Source organism: Phoxinus phoxinus (assembly GCF_949152265.1).
Source record: "Phoxinus phoxinus genome assembly, chromosome: 9".
NCBI classification, from domain to species: domain Eukaryota; kingdom Metazoa; phylum Chordata; class Actinopteri; order Cypriniformes; family Leuciscidae; genus Phoxinus; species Phoxinus phoxinus.
The window spans coordinates 3,770,157-3,790,732 of NC_136884.1; the positions used below are offsets into that span (position 1 = coordinate 3,770,157).

A 20,576-nucleotide genomic window follows, 5' to 3' on the forward strand; every position below is an offset into this window, starting at 1 on the left:
TTTCAGTGAATAATCACACAATTCTGCATCACAAAACAGGTACAGATGTCTTAGTCTCCAGTTTAAGATTTTATTTTTAGAAAATTGTAATGTTGATGGTCCACTAACAAAACAACGCTTGGTACATAATGCAGATAGATATTTAAAAAGTGATTTGAGGACAAAGAAGAAACATAAAACCACCAAACTGTGCTGAATACAGTATGCTGGACAGATAAAAATGCTAAGCTCTATTCACATTCCTTTAATAAAAAAATAACAATAATCATGGAACCTGCATTTTTAATTGTGGAAAGCATGATTTTTATAGACTATTACATCTTTGTCTGGTCCTCTGACATTGCAATTACCGTAGCAACAGATTTGCAATAAAAAAAATTGTTTCAAAAAATTATCATCTCAATCTTTTTTAACTACCGTAGTTAGTTCTTTTTCTCTGAGATTTTACACCAATGTATTTATGTCAATGTATATATTTTTTATCAATGTATTTGTGCATTGTCATTCAAATTCATTTGAAAATCTCAAGAAAATGACTTGAGTTGTAGTTTGCATACTATTAAAAAGCCTTTACAGTAACAACAAACTTCTATAGTATCTTAAGTCAACTATAATTTTTCCAGATTTTCAGTGTTAAAGAGCCAGTCCTAGTCAGTTTGGTCTTAAAGTGGGTCTCGTCAAAAGACAGTCCTTCTGGAGAGGTAAAGTCTGTAGAGGTAAAGTTGTTTGTTTTGAAGCGGGTTCAGTTGAATGTTTCAGGTCAGTTCTGTCACACTATGTGTTTCTGAAGTGCAGTTTGGCAAGACTGTCGTAAGTAGTTTTGACGAGATGAGTCAGATGAATCACATACACACGACGTACCGAAGGCTTTACGCACTTTGAACAAAAAACAACCGTGTTAATGTTATGATGCTAACATAAGCTTACGTAATGCCGACAAATGCCAGCTTTGTACAATTCACAAGAAGGTCTCAGGCAATGCAATCTGAACTACACTTTTCAATAATGTGTTCAGTTTTCACCGAAGTACTAAAGCAAAAAGATGCTTTTATAGAGTATCTTTAGCAGAGGCTTAATAAAAGAAAAACAAAGTCAAGTTTACACGTAATTCGCAAGATGCATAAAGTGAATTTCTGCACACTATTTGGTGTATCCAGTTCTTTTGTGCATCTTTATAGCACCAGCAAGCTTACTGCTACTGTTGTTTCAAGAACTTAGGGACATTTAATTAAATGAGCTACAGTAGACACAGTTTAAATAAAGACTTACAAAATTGGCTATCATTTAAACAGCCCTCTCTGTTTTTCAGAAACAGTTCAAAATAAGAATTCCACTTAACACCCACAAAGGCTTGACCTCTGACAGTGTGAAAGCTCTGTTTCCACTCAAATTACAGCGATGTGCAGTGCGACCTCAAGTCATGTGATGTCTACGGTTTTAATTTAAAATTATAAAGTGTGAAATGTCTTTGGAAACAAAAGAATCAATGTTCAAAACCTCTGCAAAGAGATGAAATTGTTAAAACAGTCAATAGAACAAGCTCTGATACATTAAAGCATTGAATATAAAGCGCTGAATATGCTTTTGTGTACTTTTAGTCTACGAGGATATGTGAAGTACATAATGTATTTTTGTCCTTTTGTATGACCTTTATGGTCATTTTGAGCTCAGGAACAGATTTTTCACAAGTGTGAAAAGAACACACTCAGTAGCTCTCATTCACACACGCACACACACACACGCACACACACACTCACTCCTGCTCAACATCTGTCCTGGCTGTCGCCTGCATGCATCTGGGCTTTTATGTTGGGAAACAGATTCCGCAGCACTCCATGCAGATCTCCAGGCAGTCCGAGGACTCACAGCACGCATCCATAATGCCACAGTCCATGTCACAGGGGCAGTTGCAGTCATCTCCCAGGTCGTCTCCGCAGCAGCAGCAGCAACAGGCTTCTGACGTGCAGGTGCCGCACGAGGCCTGAGCCACCACCATATTGCACAGAGTGACAAATTCACAAAACAGGCAGGCCAGGATGCAGTGGACACAGCAGTCTGCTCTCAGAGAGTTGCAGCAGGCAGAACAAAACAAAACAAAAACATCGAATAAACATACACAATTATTTTGAAGTATTTAAAGTAGTGTCACCTTTCTTCAGTGATCATTTTTGCCATTTTGTTTTCATTTTGCCAGTGGCTCAAACATTACGCACTACATTTTTTAAATCAAATGTAGGCTTAAAAACTAAATTTAGCTTAATATGAAATATATAAAAATAATAGAAACAAACTTTTAAATATTTATATAGTCTGTCTGTATTGTTTTTTGTTTTTTTTTGCTTGTTTTGATCATACTGGCTGACAAGACTAGCGTAGATTTGTCTATATGCGTGTGTGTGTGTGTGTGTGTGTGTGTGTGTGTGTGTGTGTGTGTGTGCAAGACGGTGGTTCAGCAGCGGTGAGAGCAAAAGAGGAATCAGAGAAATTCAAAAGGAACAAATTCCACTTTTGGGTTGATTAGTAGCTTTGTGAATAATGGGGTTATTATCATGCAAAAGCACAGGGTCGGTCACGTAAAGCTGATTAACAGCGTCCAACATTTTCACCAGCAAATTGGCGTGTTAATGCTGTCGTTTCTCTTATCTCTGATTAACATTTAACCTTCCTCTCGCAGGTGCGCCACATACGATGCCAAATTACAGTTGTTTAAGGTGACATGGATACACAGTTTTACAGAAGCATTGACAGGACAACAGGTAATCTGTAATCTATATTGATATCTATACATCCCTCTCCCTTTACTCATATATAGCAAAATAAATTATATTAAAAATAAAATTATTTGTCAGACTACTGTTCAGCCATCAGTTGAGATATTTCCATGCACAAACAAACAGGTTACTTTGGTATTTATTCTGGTAGATAATTGACTTATCAAGAGCTGAATCCTCAAATCGCTTAGTAGAGTGATTGCACTACAACTCATATTTAATGAATGGTATACAACCAAACTACAGTGTGCTAATAGATACAAGGCATACAAAAGCTATTACAAAAAAAAAATGCAACTATAACAAACAGCACCAACGTGAAAAGAGAACATCTTTCACTCAAACTAAGCTTCAATAATCGGCACGGCGCTCACACTGTGCTCCTGCATAAACAGTGCCGTAGAGAATAACAGTGAACCCCTACCAGCCGGACGTGCCGCTCGGACCTCTAATCAACTGCATTGGAGAAATCACTGCAATGTGGTGTGTATCGTTATCAGTTTAAAATGTGAATTTGCATGGCTTTCATCAGTCCAGGGTGAGCTGTCAGAGAGATTGCTGGGTTTGATTGGGGCTCTGGTGGTGGTGGTGGGGGGGGGGGAGCAAGGACGAGGCCTGAAGACCACTGGATGTTCATGTTTGTTTGATCAAAGTGATTTTTTTGTAGGCGGTGGAGCTGACCAGCGGTGGTGCTGTGCAGCCTGGACAGTGTTTGAACATGAAACAAGTTTGCATGCAGGCCCACCAAAGGCTTAAAACATCAGCTTTCTGAAAGGTCAAACGGGCATACTTTTAGATTTCGCCTGTGCCGACTACATCATCTACATCAACTGTTTGCTTAATTCATCTGCTTAAAGTACTCTTATACAATACATGCTTATCAAAAACACATACTTGCTACTTGATTACCAATTCATTTAATAATGATTTGATTTGGGGCATCCTATTAAACAAGTGAGAAAAATTACACGTGTCCACACGGATTCTTTCGCTCTATTTTTCTTGCCCTTTTTTTAACTAACAATTTCTTTCTAGAAACGGGTTTAAAAGCAACAGTACATAATGAATTCCCTTGGATGTATAATTTATCAGCAGCGATTAGTGTGAATCTTAAGGAATGAGAGTCTGTGTAATGTACACAGGAGACAGGCTGCCTTATCTCAGCCGCAAAACCGGCATCGCCCCAATGAGAGGGTTCATGTTTAATGTCAGCCCGAGCGAGTATGCCCAGATTTCGCGAGGCCAAAAACAGCCCCAGCGCCTTGGAGGAAATAGTTTGAGACATCTGGAAAACTCCAAAGGCTAACATCAAAAAGAAAGGCAGCGTGACATAAAACAAGTGAGCGGTGCAAGAACGTTCAAATGAAGAAAGACTGACTGCTGCATGGGTTGTACATGGCGGCTTTAGAGACCAAATGAGAGGGAGATAAAAAAATAAAATAAAAAGTTGGCATTGAGCAGTTAATTTGCAGTCAATAAGGAAGTGAGTGCTGTAAACTTTCTCAAAGAGAACTCTGGATACGCTGGGGAAGCTGCAAAGACGGGGAAAACATGGCATTACGATGCACTGCTAATGACCGCGCTAGCTTTCTGCGTACATCCCGCAGCCTTAATTGAATTTGTCAGAGGGATTTTAGACTACTGCGTACTTGCAACACAACACAATCACAAACACGCCATCACTCAAGGTCCTAACCCACCCGCAACTGAACAAAAGATCTCTCAATTAGTTGATTTTCTGCTGGGGTTGCTGTTATCGCAGCTTGCGACGGCAGCCAAGAACACGAGGAATCGCAATCCCCTGAGCAGAGATCTTGTAAAGCTTTATTCTTCAGCTTCCCAGGCTGTTTAGAGGCTAATTTCACAGGCAAACAGATTATGGTAATCCGTGTAAACATTAAAACACAACAGCTTGCTGTTTTCCAGGGGGAAATTACTACTTGAGAGAGAACATATTGATTCAAAACACAGTTCTACAAATAACACACGCACTCACACAAGCTGTAATGAGACAGACTTATTGAACTGTTCACGCAGTCCCCCACCCCCTCCTCTCCAATTAAGATGTGAAAACTATGACGCCTTTTAAGATACATATTTCCGTTAAATCCGTAGGGAGATGATAGTGTTTGTTACATGCACTTCGTAGTAGGCACCTACTCGCAAATCACCTGAGTGATAAATCTAATCTAAAACTTTCCAGTGTTCGCATTGAAAATGTTTGCATTCTTTCCTGACTTTTCACACACAGGATCAAGTGTCCCTAATAAGTGCGGGCCTAACCTTTGTGCAAATAAATCGTAAAATAAAACTAACAAACCAAGCAAATAAATAAATCCTGCATGCAAGGCTGTATTATTAAAATTATTATTTATAAATCCATAAAAAACGTTTCCATAGTACAAGAAAGTCCCCTCTTACTTAAACCAACAATTGTAGCAACAGCAAACACCAATGATGTACTTTGAATAGAGCATTACATTTTTAACCAATAAATGAATAAAAAATAAAATAATATAATATATATATCAAGTTCTAACTTCCTGTTTCCAAACTACTTGAAGCCATTTCATGAAAACACATTTGGGCCAAGTCACTTGTGGAATCCCACCAAGTTGTGAATGATAATTCCCAAATTATCCCTTCTAATTTAGCTAAATGCCATGGCATGATGTATGAAACATACAAAACATACAAACTGCTTTACAGAGAATCTGAAGCTCTCAGCAGGTGCAAGACTTTGCTTGATTTAAAAGGGTTACGGTATCAGACAAGCATGATTGAACATCACGCTGTAAAGAAAACGCAATACATGAGCCAGGAAAGTGGCGCTGGTACACAGAAGCAAGGCAGAGAGCCGGTCTTAATGAGAGGACACTGTGAGAGAGGCTAGCGATAGCCCCTGCTGAGGTGGGGTTGACACATGGCAGACCCCCGCTTTCCGCAGTCTTGTTAAAAGGTCACACCTTGGTGACCATTACTAATGCACCAGCGATCTCCTTCATTACTGCCCTCTCCTTACCATCACACCTGACAATGTGCAAGCTGCTTTTTTCAGATCGGCCTTCTGTTTTTCCTTCCCATTTGCGAGACAATACAACACCACAGAAATAAAGAGAACAATCTAGTTGGGAGTTATGAAAGATGAAATAAAGCAGTGCATTTACAGGACACAGAACAGAAAAGTCTCAGATTAGTTGCGGTTAAGCGGAGGGAGGGGAAGACCAGAGATTCACAAGAGCAGAGGAAATCTGCAAGCACATACGAGTTTGTGTGCGAGTGTATATTTGCGTGTGAGATGTCATGTACCCTCTGGAGTAGAGCCGGGTTTATGGGAACCCGTCGAGCTGCTTTTGCTCCTTCTGCTGCTGTTGCTGTTGACCGACAGGCTAGAGCGAAGCTTTCTCTGCACACGGTGTGAGACAGGCGATGGGTGTTTCTTGGGCTCGGAGGTGTGGCCGGCGGAGGGCGGTTGTGTGACCCCGCGGGGCGTGCCATGGCCATTACTTAGCACTGTGTGCAGACCGTTCTGCTGCCTGCCAGCCTCTCCATCAATGGCATTGTGCAGGGATGTTGCTGGCTGGGGCAGAGGCTGAGGTTGAGCTACACAGAGAGAGAGACAGACAGAATTTTTTGATCAGAAAGACTTCAATGTGTCTGGATGTTATTACTGACCCAAATGACATAACCTTTATAGCATTTATTCTAATGTAAAATGCAAAACAGGAAAAGTTTTAATTGAGTACATTTTCAAGTAAGAAAAAAACCAGGAAATGTGCATTTAGCAAATATTCACCCAATTTTAAACTTCAAGTTTACACAACAGTTTTGCATCATTCCCTGTAAAAATAGAAATAAAGATTCTGGCTCCTATTCCAATTCCAGTTAACGATTATGGTTTATTAATCATCCAATTATCAATATTTTTAAGTAATTTTAAGGAAGAAAGAATTAGGGGGCGGGATGCAAATCACCCGTTCACATTTAAGCTGGCTCAGACTACTACAGGCGTTTTTTGGGCAATTTATCCCTATTTACCCCTCCCGGCAAACTGAGGAAAAAAATCTTCTCCAGGACCTTGGTTGGCCACGATGTTTGGCACTAATGTGAGGCGCTTCCAGATCAAATCTTAAACCTCCCGATCTGCTCACAGACACATCGGGGGCTGCCCCGATAATAACAAACATGTTTGATATTTAGGATTCTAAACCGGGATGATTATGACTACGATTACATCAGTACTTTCACAATAGCCAATGAGAAACAAGTTTGCAAGGAGATGGAGGTGAAACAAGCTGCTTTATGGCTCTGTTGGACAGCAGAGGTGGCTTGTGGAAGAGTTACTGCCTGTATAAATGTGTCTTATGGGCAAAGAGAAGACCTGGGGAGAAATCATGTCCGTTTTGAACATACTGGGTAAGTGTAGAAAACTGCTAGCGCTATAAACTAACATGCTGACGGTGTTGCACAACAACGGTAAACATTTTATCCCTTGAGCGTGATGCAACCAGATTTCATAATCGGTAAAGATTTTAAAACTCCTGTAGTCTGAGCCCAGATTTAGTGCATCAAGGAACCGGGTTTGAATAAGAACCACTTCACAATTCCCAACCCTAACCCCCTGTGATCCATAACCTGAATACAGTCTACCTCAAACCTAGGCCCACGTAAGACAGAAACCCAGTAATTGCGGTCTTCATACAAGTAACAAACGTGAGGAGGTGGTCATGGCCTGAACCGAGAGGCTCTATATGATGCAACAGTAGTGATGGCAAAGTGAGCAAGTGACACTAGTGTGCATTCAGCTCTGCTGGGAGTTTTATTGTACTTTCTTTCAGGATATGCGCCTCATGTTTATTGGGCTCCTTTGAATTATTCATAATTTTCCTGCATTTTTAGAAATATATATATATATTTATTTACCTTATTCTTGCTTTGTGCAGAGATCTCTGCATTTTGTCTGGTGAGCTGTAAGGTACAGAGCCTGAATTTCCCAATGAAATCCCAGTGAAATTAGTTCTCTTAATTACTTTGTTCTTTTGGTGGGAGGTCCACACTGACTGTGCCATTATTGTTAACAAGAGAAGAAATCCAGCCCACCTCTTTATAACATCATATCACCCTGGGAGGATGCTGACGCGAATGTAAAATTACAACAATTAAAAACAGGCCATGGCCAATTCTCAAACACATGTAAGGAGTCGACAGGATACTTCATTGGCTACCTTTGTTTAATTATGATCAAATTGTTTTGAGCAAATTTGACTATCCATATATCCCACAAATTGTGCAAAGCTCAGGGCTGGTGACTAGAAGGTTGCTTGTCAGTGATCTTATTGTTAAGTAAAACTATTTAAAAACAGTTTTTGTTCATTGAAATGAAGCTGAAATAAAGTAAAATATAAATGTTAAATGGAAAAACTTCAACTGAAAATTATTTTAGTTAGTTAGGCAACATTTCTAGTTTTCGTATAGTCAAGTACTAAAATGACTAAAACTGATATAAAAATAAATATACACTAAACAAAAAGCGCATTAAAATGAATAAAACCAACTAAAATACAAACTGAAAGAATAAAATGTTGATGCAATACTCTTGAGCGCAAGTAGTGGAAGTTCAAAACAAGTAGCCTAGTTTATGCAGCTCAGTTTCAATAATGTTCTGATGTTACTCCAGGAGTCACTACTCCATGAATTTACTGTAAGATGCTTTAGATAACTGATTTTTTTGCACATCAACAGGCTTCAAGGTCACAAAATCCTCAAAACAAAAGCTTTCCATTGTCACTGCCTGCCTTACGCACAGGGAAAGTTGAGCTTTTAAAATGTATAAAAGCAACAGCAGTTAGAAGAAAGCAATAATTTATTAACTGATGTTTGTACATCAGGATAGCCCACCCAGAGCAGCCTGGTGTTAAGTGTCTTGCTCTAGGGCACAACGGTGATGGTTTATGGATCCCCCCCTTGAAGTGTTTTGAACCAGACCTGATCTTTAACCACAACACTACATTTGCCTTCTGCTTCACCACACAGCCTCAAAAGCAGCCCAGTCAAGAAACAGGTTGCACATGCATCTTGCAATACATTGCTAGAACGGCAAAACAGAGAATGTTGCGGGCATTTGGTGCACACTGATAGGATCGCACGGGCCCGACGAAAGCCCAAAGGCCAACGCAACCCAGAAGAAAAGTTACCCCTCCATAAAATATAAATGTTGCTTTCAACCCAAGGCATGATAGGTGATAAAAATTGAATAGCGTAAAAACAAGCATTGTCTCGCAAACGGTGATTGTACACAAGCTGACAGGTCGCATTAAAACACCATGTTATGGTGCGGAATGGAAGGAGGGGGGAAAGAAAACAGTTAAAATTGGTCTTCTAACCGCTCTGCTTCCAACATATCAACAACTGTTGAGAGTGTACATTTGTAGTTGAATAATACATGGTATTCCTCTACACACGCTGTCAAACACATCACAGGCAAACAGGGGGTGAGTGCTTCTTGACTGTCTAAGCAGCATCCCAATTTGGTCCCCTGGATCTGACAGCCTCAAATATCCTGGGAGCATTTTTAAAAGGCCAGTGTTTGATGGATTCATGAAGAACACACAAATATAATTGCCATTTGTCACCGCACGTTCGGCGCACGCCCCACGCGGGGACGGCGGGCTGGGACGCCCAGGAGAGACGCCGTGCCACCGTGGAGTCGCTCTCTATGTAAAACTGTGGATAAACACCCCTTTGCCTCGGTGTCACAGAAAATAGCTCCGCTGGAAGAATTCGAAATTGTACCCCAAAGACATGGAAGCAGAGCATGGCGGACCTCCCAAGAACGAATATGTATGAACGTCAATGGCATGGAGCGGCATAAACAAGACGGCGAAAATTCGGTCAAGCAGGAGAGATGTCGGAAAGGAGGTGAGACGGGGCAGGATATTCTCTCATTTGCGCTGATCTCTATGGAGACCGAAAGGTAGAGAGAGAGGTAGAAAGAGAGAGAAAGAAAAGTAGGTCCCTGTATTTTTGCGGCTCGAGGCCTTTTAATATTTCATCCTGAGAGTGGAGCTGTTTGCTGTGCCCCATTAGGACGCCCATCAAACGGAACATACATTAATTCACTTGTCAACTCATGTCATCCAGCTAAACAGCCCCATCCATTTCTTATCATCATCTGCTAATGGCGAACAATCATTACCTGTGCAAAAGAGTTGGCCGGTTGAAAATATGTATTTTCAATAAAGTAATGTACAAAAATAAATTGTGGTGATGGTGAAAAACCACTATCTTAAGTTAAAATGGTCAAGTTAGTGGACATTTCTCTTTAAACGGCTTGATCTTTTGTAGGTTTACTTGATATAGGGGAAAAGTTACATAGATTACGTTTTAATACAAATGATAAAATCTGTGGACAGCTCATTTTGAACCTACATACACAGTATGAGTAATATATATATTATAAATAAAATAAAAATGTATTTATTAACAAAAATTAATATATTAAAATTATCAGTAATATTACTATGAATAAAAGATAAAGCAAAAAAAAAATTAAGACAGAAAAAAAAAATAATAATTTAAAATCCCCCCAAAAAGATTTAAAAATAATTCAGGCTAGGGTTGCTGCATTAGAATTTGTTTAGCTTTGTGTATATAATATGAATGCAACACAAATAACTGTTTAATGCTCCATGGGCCAGTCTCTCTGATTGAAATGCTAATTTGCAAATGTGCACTGGCCTACCAGGAGAGTTCCCACCATCTCCCAAAACAGCCCGGGGTGGCATTTCTCCTAACAAACACCTATGGTAAGCTTACACCTTTCAATCCAAAGCAATACTCTTTCAGTTGAAATGATGTCCCCGTATTTATAGAAACAAAACCATGGGAATTTGGTTGGAGGGGAGGAAGTAGAATGAATATTATTAAAAAAGGGCTGTGACAGAAAAAAAAAACTTCAGCATTTTAAAAATCGTTTACTGCTTGACCTTCCGACTCAGTGGCAAGGTCTTACTTCCCAAGAAGAGAAGTAAAGAATTAAAATTTTCACTTGGGTGATCTATTGCCTGAGCTTGATCTATTATGTACATAAAATGAATCTGAACCTACCAAATAAAGTGTAAAACGAAAGGTGTCTGGTACACCCAGAACTTTCTTGATATTGTCTTATGTATATTTTTTAGTTATCTTATTTAAACTTTTGTCCAATTGTGTCTTTAATACATTTATTTGAGACTACAGTGTGTCTTGAGCACAGTAATTGCCCTGTTCTTTGAAGCCGCCCCAAATGTCACATGCCAGAACTATTTTAACTCCATTACAGCACCTCCTCCGGTTTGCTGGCACCCTACAATATCTAATTTCTGAGAGACACCGTAGCTCACATCTTATTTTATACTCATTTCTAGCAGAAGATGAATAGGTAGTCACTATTACTCAGCTTTTTTTGTGCTACAGCACACTTTTAATTCTTTCTGACAATCATTTAAATTTGGCTGTTCGAATGAAACCTGCCGTAGAGATGTGACACCTGAGAAGGCGTTTAATATTCCAGGGCTACCCTCTTTCGCAGTCATTCACTGTCTGTCCCGCTCTCACTCGGCTATTCTTTTACTCCATCTCTCTGTAACAATGACAAGCCGAGCCAGGCGTCTGGGATTTACTAATTTCAAATTTAGTAATTTGGCTGCTGATTGAGTGGAAAAAAATAACCCCTTCGGACCTTGTTCTGCTTAATTACATTTTATAAGGCAGCCGGCAACTCCAAAGACAAGGAGAGAGATTGTGAAGGCTTAAGCTTTTCATCTATTATACTCCTATTTCAAATCTACATTTGCATTATGTGGCATGCTAGCCATCAAAATCATTAAAACCCACCAGAAAACCTTATGATAGTGTGGAGCAGACACAATCCATCTGAAGTGGGGATATGCTAAACTACATATTTTTAAATTGATCCTAATCGATTAACTAATATCACGGATGTTTTGCATTAAGTTGGTTTTGGATTACCCTGACTCTAATTAGACATTTCAACATAGAAACATATCAAAAAAACACTTAAAAAAAAAAGTTTGATCTACATAACCTGGATAAACTATTCAAAATGACCAATTAGTCAACCACTGTGAACATACTAACAATGAAGGTATTTTTTGTTTCCATTTAGATGCATGAATTTGGCAGACTCTTTTATCCAAAACAACTAATCTCTGAAAATAGGACCTATGAAGTTGCCGTTGCTAGCACAATGCTCTTCTGAATGAGCTACAGGAGCTTGTGGTTGTTGCTGCTAAAGTAGGCCGAAACTGCAGTTTTCATACTTTCACCTCGTTTCGAAACCTGAAACAACATTCAAGCAATCCATATCTGCACCTCCTTCCCTTCCATCAGTTTCCATCACGGTGGAATGGAAGAATCCCATAAACGCAGAAGTTCTACACAAACGCGGTTATAAAACGCACATCTTGCACAGATTTAGCCGTTTTACACAGCTACCACATTTTCTCGAAAGATCAATTATGACGTGACTCAGACCGAGCCTAAGGGAGCTGCCAGACTTCATACGTCGAGTGCTCCACCCTCCCTCCCGACAACTGCAAACAAAAAAACCCAGCAACACAGATGTGAGGAGTCTGGCGGTGTATTTTCTGTTTCAGTTACATCGGTGACTCAATGATTCCACCAATCTGAGAAAAAAACAATCAAGCACATAAAAATTATCCTTGCATAAGGATCAAGAGGCAGCAGGCATCTCTTGGAGACCTTACAGAGGGACTCCAGGGGCAGCAACTAAAGCCAGCCAGGAGAGTTTATTAAAAATATATATATCTATGGACAAGGTTCCTTTATTTGCTCCGTTTCAATCTCAGCATTAACTGCACTAATGTGACAGCTGTGGGTCACTGGACTCTGTCTTCGGAGAGCCAATCAAGACCTTAAGCCCGGGAATCAGGCTTAAGGACAGGGGTGCTCGTCTGTTTCTGAGAGGCTTTTTAAAGGGAGATGGCCATATCGATTTTAGCCGTGGCAGGGAGCACTGTCTGAATGGAGTCAGTCGGTGGCTCCCCGGTCACCCCCCAGTGATCAGAGGCCTGACGGAATGACCTAGCAGAGGTGCGGTGAACCTGCAAACATGCAGGGCAGGATGGGAGCACATCACCAGAGATCACTGTAATAGAAAAGGGGTTTAACCTTAATGTTGAAGCCAAAACCCTGTTAGAGGGCCAGTAATCCCTCCCGCTCAACTCTCATTTCAAGTGCTTTTCTGGCTGGAAAAGGCAGCGTTGTGTTGGGGTTGCTGCAGCGGGAGCGTTCACGCTCTCGAAGACGCAGCGCTGTGCCGTTAATCAAAGCGTGGGCCTCAAATCTACATCTTATTAACAGACAGACTCCACTTTCCAATCTATTATTCCTTGCATAGTTCAAACCCCAGCGCCGTTTCCCATAATGCCCACCCTGCGAAAGAAATAACACAGAGATGATAGTCAATGAGTACAATCAGAAATGCTAATGGTGTGCTAAACCTATAGCTCACAGATGTGTAGATCACCTCTTATCTGAGGTAATTTAAATAAATTTTACACTCATAAATCTGCAGAGCTCCAAAAGGGCTTCGGCACTTTGCGAGGACGCTAATTGAAATGCTGGGAATTTTTACATATGAAATATGTCTACACCAAGACAATGAGGAAATAATTAGCACAGAGGTAGAATCACAATGGCCATTTTAATCAACCCCTGCGCTAGCATTTCACCCTATTTATTCCAGTTTTGATTCCATGACCCACGGCTAAGTAATCACTTGAAAATTACTCCCGTGTTCTAATGGGCTCTTGCTTCGGAGGAACACGTGTTCTGAAAAATTAGCATCTTGAATCAATCAACTCTTTCCGCCCCAAAATGATCGAAAAAAAGGCACTCTTCAAAAGTGAATGCAGGTGAAATGCATGTGTGCTCTCTTAGAAGCAATGATTTGATTTTGAGGATTAACAGCAAAGCTAAATTATGAACGTCAACAATAAATACCTGATCCTGAACCTAATGTAACCCCTGAGTGAGAGCACAAAAATTCCAGACATAACGCCAAGGCGTTGTCATCGTACAGAATGATATACATAAAAAATGACTGACATTCAAGTGAATTTTTCAGTGATTAAACACCTCTTGATCATTACAACATTACCCTGAAATTCTTACAGGCCAGAACAAGTTTTTCTGTCGTTCAGCTGTGAGTATCGCCACATCCCACACATATGAGACTCAATGTGTAATGCGTTTGTTCTTTGTGTCTCTACTGGACTGTCTTTTTTGCAGCCTAATAGAGAAGTATGCGATTAAAAATGACACCGATAACTCAAGCAGAGTATATTCAACCATAGTCCATTTTTATCTCCACATGCAAGTCAACGGACAGTGCTGAATAAGTGCGATTCATCTTTAGACAGTGAATTCTGCTAGCAAATTAAAATGGAAATATGATAATAAGAAATAAAAAAAGATAAACTGTTGTAAAGTGGCCAGTCAAGTTGATTTCCTATCGATTTCCCGCTCTAGACTCTAAATATCACATCATACTTCCCAATCCAATTAGTGCACTGCCTTACAGCCCTGCTCTATCCATACTTGGCCAGACAGCCCCTTGTACTAGACATGTTATAGTCGCATATTCTGGAGCCTTATGCAGATATCCAATCACTTATAATTATTTTAGATGTAAAACAAGTCAAACGTGGACCAAGCTACTCGGGTTCGGTAAGATTTTTTAAGTCTTTTATGCTCACCAAGTCTGCATTTATTTGAACAAAAAGTACTGTTGTGAAATATTAATAGAGTTTAAAATAACCGTTTTCTATTTTAATATATTTTTGAAATATAACTTATTTTGTGCTGGTAAATCAGAGATTTCAGCCTTACTGATGAGGTTCATGTTGTAAACACACACTTCCGGGTTCTATACGTCAGAACGCTGGCTCAGTATTGGCCGGCTCCTGCATAAGCACCACACACGTGTCATAGTGCTCACGGGAACAGCGTTGTTGACTGACAAGGAAGAGAAGAAATTGTTGAATAAAGTCGTTATTTTTGTGCACAAAAAGTATTCTCGTCGCTGTAGTCACATGGACAAACGATGTCTTTACTACCTTTCTGGGTCTTGAAAGTGGTTATGACGTTGCTGTCAGAAAGCTCTCGGATTTCATCAAAAATATCTTAATTTGTTTTCTGAAGATGAACGAATGTCTTAATGGTTTGGAAAGACATGAGGGTGAGCAGCCTAAATAATGACAGAATTGAAATTTTTGGGTGAACTAACCCTTTAATTTGAAATAGAAATGTAACATTATAATAAATGTCTTTACTGTTACTTTTGATCAATTGAATGTGTTCTAGCTGAATAAATGTATTAAATAAAAAGTTGATAGGGGAGAATTCTTTTGTGGCAAACTTGCATCTTCCGTGGAACGAGTTTCTTGCACGGTCCACCAGATTTCTACACAAAGAGACTGTGGGAAGTGGGTGTGTCAGGACTTTTTCCCCCTCCAAGAACAAGTGGTGAGAATTTTCCAAACACATCCTTTGTTTAAAATCTTTGTTTCCCTAATTATTTCCAACCGACCTAGTAGTGATGAGTGAGATTTTCCATCACTCCTCATGCATTTGACATCATTTGCCTAAAACAATGCCCTGACTTAGTTCAACAACTGAGCTGATCCACCATTGATCTCACATGCAGAGGAACAACCTCCAAGATGTTATCAAGCTCAACATTTTTAGGGTACACAAACCCACATGAGCAGAACAAGAAAAGTCTCTATGATGCAACTCCATGCTTTACTAGGTAAGAGAGATACTATTTCAGTACATTCTAGTGCTCAGCCGTGATTTCCAGATCCAGGCCAACCAAGGCCAAACCTCAATGGGATATCCTTGCTCACTAAGCTTTCAAGACTTTGGCAGGAGAACAACTGAAAGTAACAACTTCACTGCAACAGAAAGACGCTGGTTCAAATCCAGAACATTTTCTTTTAATCAACACTTCACTAAAACTAATGTTTAAGACTCCGTGCTACTGCACCTATAGCATTATCTTACCAATGAAAATAACAGAGCAAAGCGCTTACTGTGTATAGATTACGCATTATCATAATCTCAAATCAAAGCTACACCCAAAGGCAAAGAATATCAGCGCAGCAGTAAATAATGAAATCAATTATCATCACAGTAAACGTTTTAAAATCACATCAGTGTTTTCCAGATGTAAGCTTCAGTTTTCAGTAGCGCAGAACTGTAGAAAATGCTGACAAAGGTTGATGTCAGTTGATAATCCAAATGAGATTGGATCACAAACGCTTTGAAGTTTATGGTAAAGTATAGACTGGTAACAAATGAAATGCTTTATATGGAAACAGATCAGTTTCACATATACATCACTGACTGATAAAAAAAAAAAAAGGTTCAAGACTAGATATTTCTGATTGGATAAAACTGTTAAGAAAACCGTTTTTTTCTGTCGACATGGCATCTGCTACACTGCATTGGTTTTGAAAGTGAAAGCTATGAATCATACTCATTCGAGTGAAGACGAAACTCGCAGGCAACATTTGCCAAAAATAAGCAAAAACAACAGTTACTTGAGTCTAGCCAATGAAGTCAAGCATGTTTGACTAACATGTGTTTGTAGACATGACTAACACATTTGTCAGCACTTACTTCTAACAAGACCATCATGGGTGTGGTTCTCCCCTGTCATGTGACCCTGCTCGTCTGAAGTGTGATCTCCTGGTATCGGAGTTCGGGATGTTTCCGTAGCATCTGAGGATTCATCAGAGCAGCGGTTGCATTTATCTGAAGAAAAAAAAACAAAAAAAAACAAAGAACAAAACAAAACAGTCATATTTTAAATCTCTGAGTTGTGCATTACTTCATAGCTGCCAGAAGCCAAGCATGCAAAAGGCCAATATTGACTCGTCTAAGCCTCAAGAATAGAAAGACGAGCTCTAATTTGCCAGATAAAACAGATTCCTTTGGTGAACAGTTGCAAAAGCGTGTGGGCGGATCAGGTAGGCCCAGGCCAGAACTCTGGATCTCATTTTCTCGATTCTGCTCCCGGGTACACAACACCTGCCAAGGTTTTTACAGCTATAAAGAGCGCATTCATCTAAATTGGAAAATGGATGTGGGCAAAACCTGCCTGATAGGCATACAAAGAGATAGGCAACCTTTAAACGCTGCACTTAAACTTATTCAGCTCCCAATTCCATAGAGTAAACGAGACGGTATGCTTCTCCGATTCATGCTATTTGTGGCGGCCCTCGATGTGGCCGCACACGTACAGAGGCAGCAGGCAACTGCTCATTTATTTAGTATTGTCAAAGCAGTTCTGTTGCACAAACCTGTACTTTTCCATCACTCGCGTGCATTCTGGGAAAAAAGCATGTGACTCAGCAAACAGAAGCTTGTTTTCACTTTTGGTGAGCATAGACTGTTTGGTTTAGTTAGGTTTTTTTTTTTTTCTACAAGCCCTCGTTACAGCGTATTATGGGACAAGATCAATACAATACAGTAGCTCTAGATACAGAGATTGATATCACTTCATCTGGGCTTGAGGCTGATGAATGGAAACCCTTTATTCCAGCCATGACTCCTCAAATGCACATACAGTACCAGCAGCCTTGTGATGCATCGCTGTATTTAGTGATTACAGTTTGAAATAAATTGCTCTATTCTCTAAGCATACACAGTCCCCGGGGAGGGAAATCCAGTCTTAACGGAGAGACTTTGAAGGCCCTACAAAAATCCATTTGTCACCGGAGCCTGTGATTGCTTACTTTGTCCTACTTTGCCATTTTTTGACAGTGCTATAATGATGCTTGGTATAAATAGGATGGTTAACGGTTCAGTGCCTAAGAAAAAAAAGAAGAAGAGGGGGGCCAAGCTTATTTTACATGTGATAATCTCACAAGCAACTAGAAAGTTAATTAAAAACTATAATTGGCAGTGGTTCCTGCTAATAGTTACCAAGGCGCTCCTTCAATCTTTATTGGAAAATAATGAAAACATTATCATGCCTACTGGCGCAACATACATTTGGGGAATCTGTTTGCTAGTTGTCATTTATGCAAGTCAGTTACTGGTGGGACACCAGGTAAAAATCAAATGAGTCAACATTATTAATGATTGTCAATAACGTCATTCAGCAAATATTTGTAATTGCCTGAAATAATCACAGTGGATGTGGTCAAGAGATTTAAAATGTTAAAAAATAATTAAAGAAAACTGCTCTAAAGATTTTAAATGCAGCAAACATAACAGTTATTTGCTACATTCAAAATCAGTGTCACGTTTTTGCAGATGATCTGTCACAGTTTTAAGTAAAGTGCAATGACTAACGTTAACTGTTTTTCAAAGACCTAAAATTCTCAAAATTAATTGTTTAAAAGGCACACACCAGCAATACTGTCAGTCATGGCATCAATATAAATAAAAACTCAAGTGTGAAGCTTCTATGTTGCTTTATTGTGCAAAAACTCCCACTTTTTTTCATAGACCATCCGACTACTACTAGCCTACTAGCCAATACAAACATAAATCACCATTTTATGCTATTAAAAAAACGCATCAAATACTTTAGTCAGTGCATCCATGGTATACAACTGAATCTGAATCTCACAAATAGAAAATCAAACTCTTACCTCTTTTTGACAGAAGTTGGTTTGTCTCCTCATGAAGCTGCTTCTTTGGCCCTTCAGGCCCCTCCGGAGGTAAAATAGTCTCCGAGGACATGAGCCAGATGTTTAGATACTAAACACACCCAAAAACAACACTGCCCTCACGCAATTAGCCCTCAAACCTGTAAGATAACAACAAACTATTATAATATCAATCGCTGATTCACTGCGTCAAAGTAAACAAACGCGACCAATATCTTTCCTATGGACTGACGTCATCCGGCGAAATGTCGTTAAACTCGCGGTGGAAAGTTTTTCTTAGGTTTGTTCTTCTCAAACGAAATTAAAAATGTCGCAAACACACTCCTAAACATCTTATCAACTTGTTAAGTCAATATTATTTGTTTGCCAAGCATGTAAGAGATCATTTCAAAGTTTGTTGATTACCTTTCACACATGTCAACTGAGAAACTCCTTTATTCGCATCCTTTCTTCAGGCAAAACCGGCGTGCCGTTTGGAAAAGTTTCCTTAAACCCTGCTTAGAATCAAAACTCCGTAAAAACTATCTGATACCTCCCCAAAATAGTACAAAAAATCCCTGCAAGCAGACGCTGGGTAATGAGTTTGTGCGCGAGAGTCCCGCGCGCTCGAGCTCCTGCTCCTGGAGAAACTTTGAGCTGAAACATTTTCATCACATCCGGATTCCGATGATCACAACCAGCTGCATTCATACATTCAGATGTTCCAGCGAGGCTGTGTGAATTGTTCGTGAAGTGAGACTGTTTATAAAAGAGTATGTGTGTCAGACATGCAGGGGTGTTGTTTACTTAGCGATCTGAAGGAGCATGTCAGATTGACTTCTGTTGTTCCCAAAAATGTGCTTTTGAAAGCGTCAGTTGTTGATGTAGCCTATATTTATAAGATTAAAACTTCTTGATTTCTTTTTTTTCTTTTTTGGCTATTAAAAATATTGCAGCCTCGGCAATTGATTGCCTGATATCAAATAAATAAATAGGCCTACTGTACATGTAGCCTACATCATATTGTGTCTCTTCAGAAAATTTGTACTAAACTGCTCAATTCATGATTCGTTTTACAATCTCTTTATGAACGTTTTAAAGCGTCAAGGTAGTTGCGTAGTTGTCAATGGAATTTTATTTTTATTTTTGGGTGAACTATAATAAAAAGTTTTCCCTTAACCATAAAACACAAGACAATGCAATGCATAATCAAAAAAATTTCATACTGTGTAGGCTATTTTCTGTGAACTCTTCTTTGAGTGTAGATGTATTAAAGATATAGGGTAGCCTACTGTTAATATTTACCATACAAGGAATCCTTTTCACAACTGAAAAGGGTCAGAAATTGCTCAGTCTATTATTAGACTAGAAAACTTTACAATAAAAGAAGCGATTTATGCATTTAAAAAGGCAAGCTATATGGACAGGATTTTATTCACATATAAATTCATCAACTCACACATCAGTTAAACGGAAGCTCAAGCATGTTCGCTTTAAGTGTGAGAACCAATGAGGTTAATTTTTATGTGTTACGCAGCACGTTTGCGCTTCCACAAGAACCAATGAGGTTCATTCTCGTGTTACGCAGCATGTTTGAGATTCCTCAAGAACCAATGAGGTTCATTTTCATGCTACGCAGCACTTTTAGCTTCCACAAGAGGTTTGTTCTTGTGCGTCTAGCAGGTTCGATTGAATTTCTGTTTATGTTCTCTGATCAATGTTTATGTGGATAAAAGCCTAAATTCAATCTGATCTCTTCAGAATTGTTTTACTAAATCGCCCAATTCATATGGATTTGTTAAATACTTTCTGTTGTGATTGCATCAATGCTTACTCAGTGTCTTTAAAACCTTTACATTCTCAGCTGTCTAAAATCTGCACGCATACATACACAAAGAGCCCTCCACTGATTCAGTCCATTCTCGGTGTGGCCTTGCTGGTGGATAAAGCCTATGAGCATGGAAGTGATTGATGTGAAATATGCCCTCCTCATTGACTGGGTGAACTCCATTTTCTGCTCCTAATACAGAAATCACTCCAGGTCTGTGGCATAATGATTTACGATGAATCTGTGTCAATGTTGAACTCACAAACCCCACCTAATCCATCTTGCAAAGAC

The 20,576-nt window shown here is 39.5% G+C and overlaps 1 protein-coding gene across 1 annotated transcript; it reads right to left on the reverse strand.

The window, feature by feature from the left end:
• Positions 1–56: 56 nt before the first annotated feature.
• Positions 57–19,327, reverse strand: mdfic (MyoD family inhibitor domain containing). Its single transcript, XM_079622145.1, has 5 exons — positions 18,884–19,327; positions 18,461–18,618; positions 16,479–16,613; positions 6,081–6,374; positions 57–2,055 (listed from the first exon to the last, which is right to left on the reverse strand). Exons 2-5 carry the CDS (start codon positions 18,549–18,551, stop codon positions 1,805–1,807), a joined length of 771 nt encoding a protein of 256 aa, XP_079478271.1. The 5' UTR covers positions 18,552–18,618; positions 18,884–19,327; the 3' UTR covers positions 57–1,804.
• Between the last annotated feature and the right edge of the window lie 1,249 nt (positions 19,328–20,576).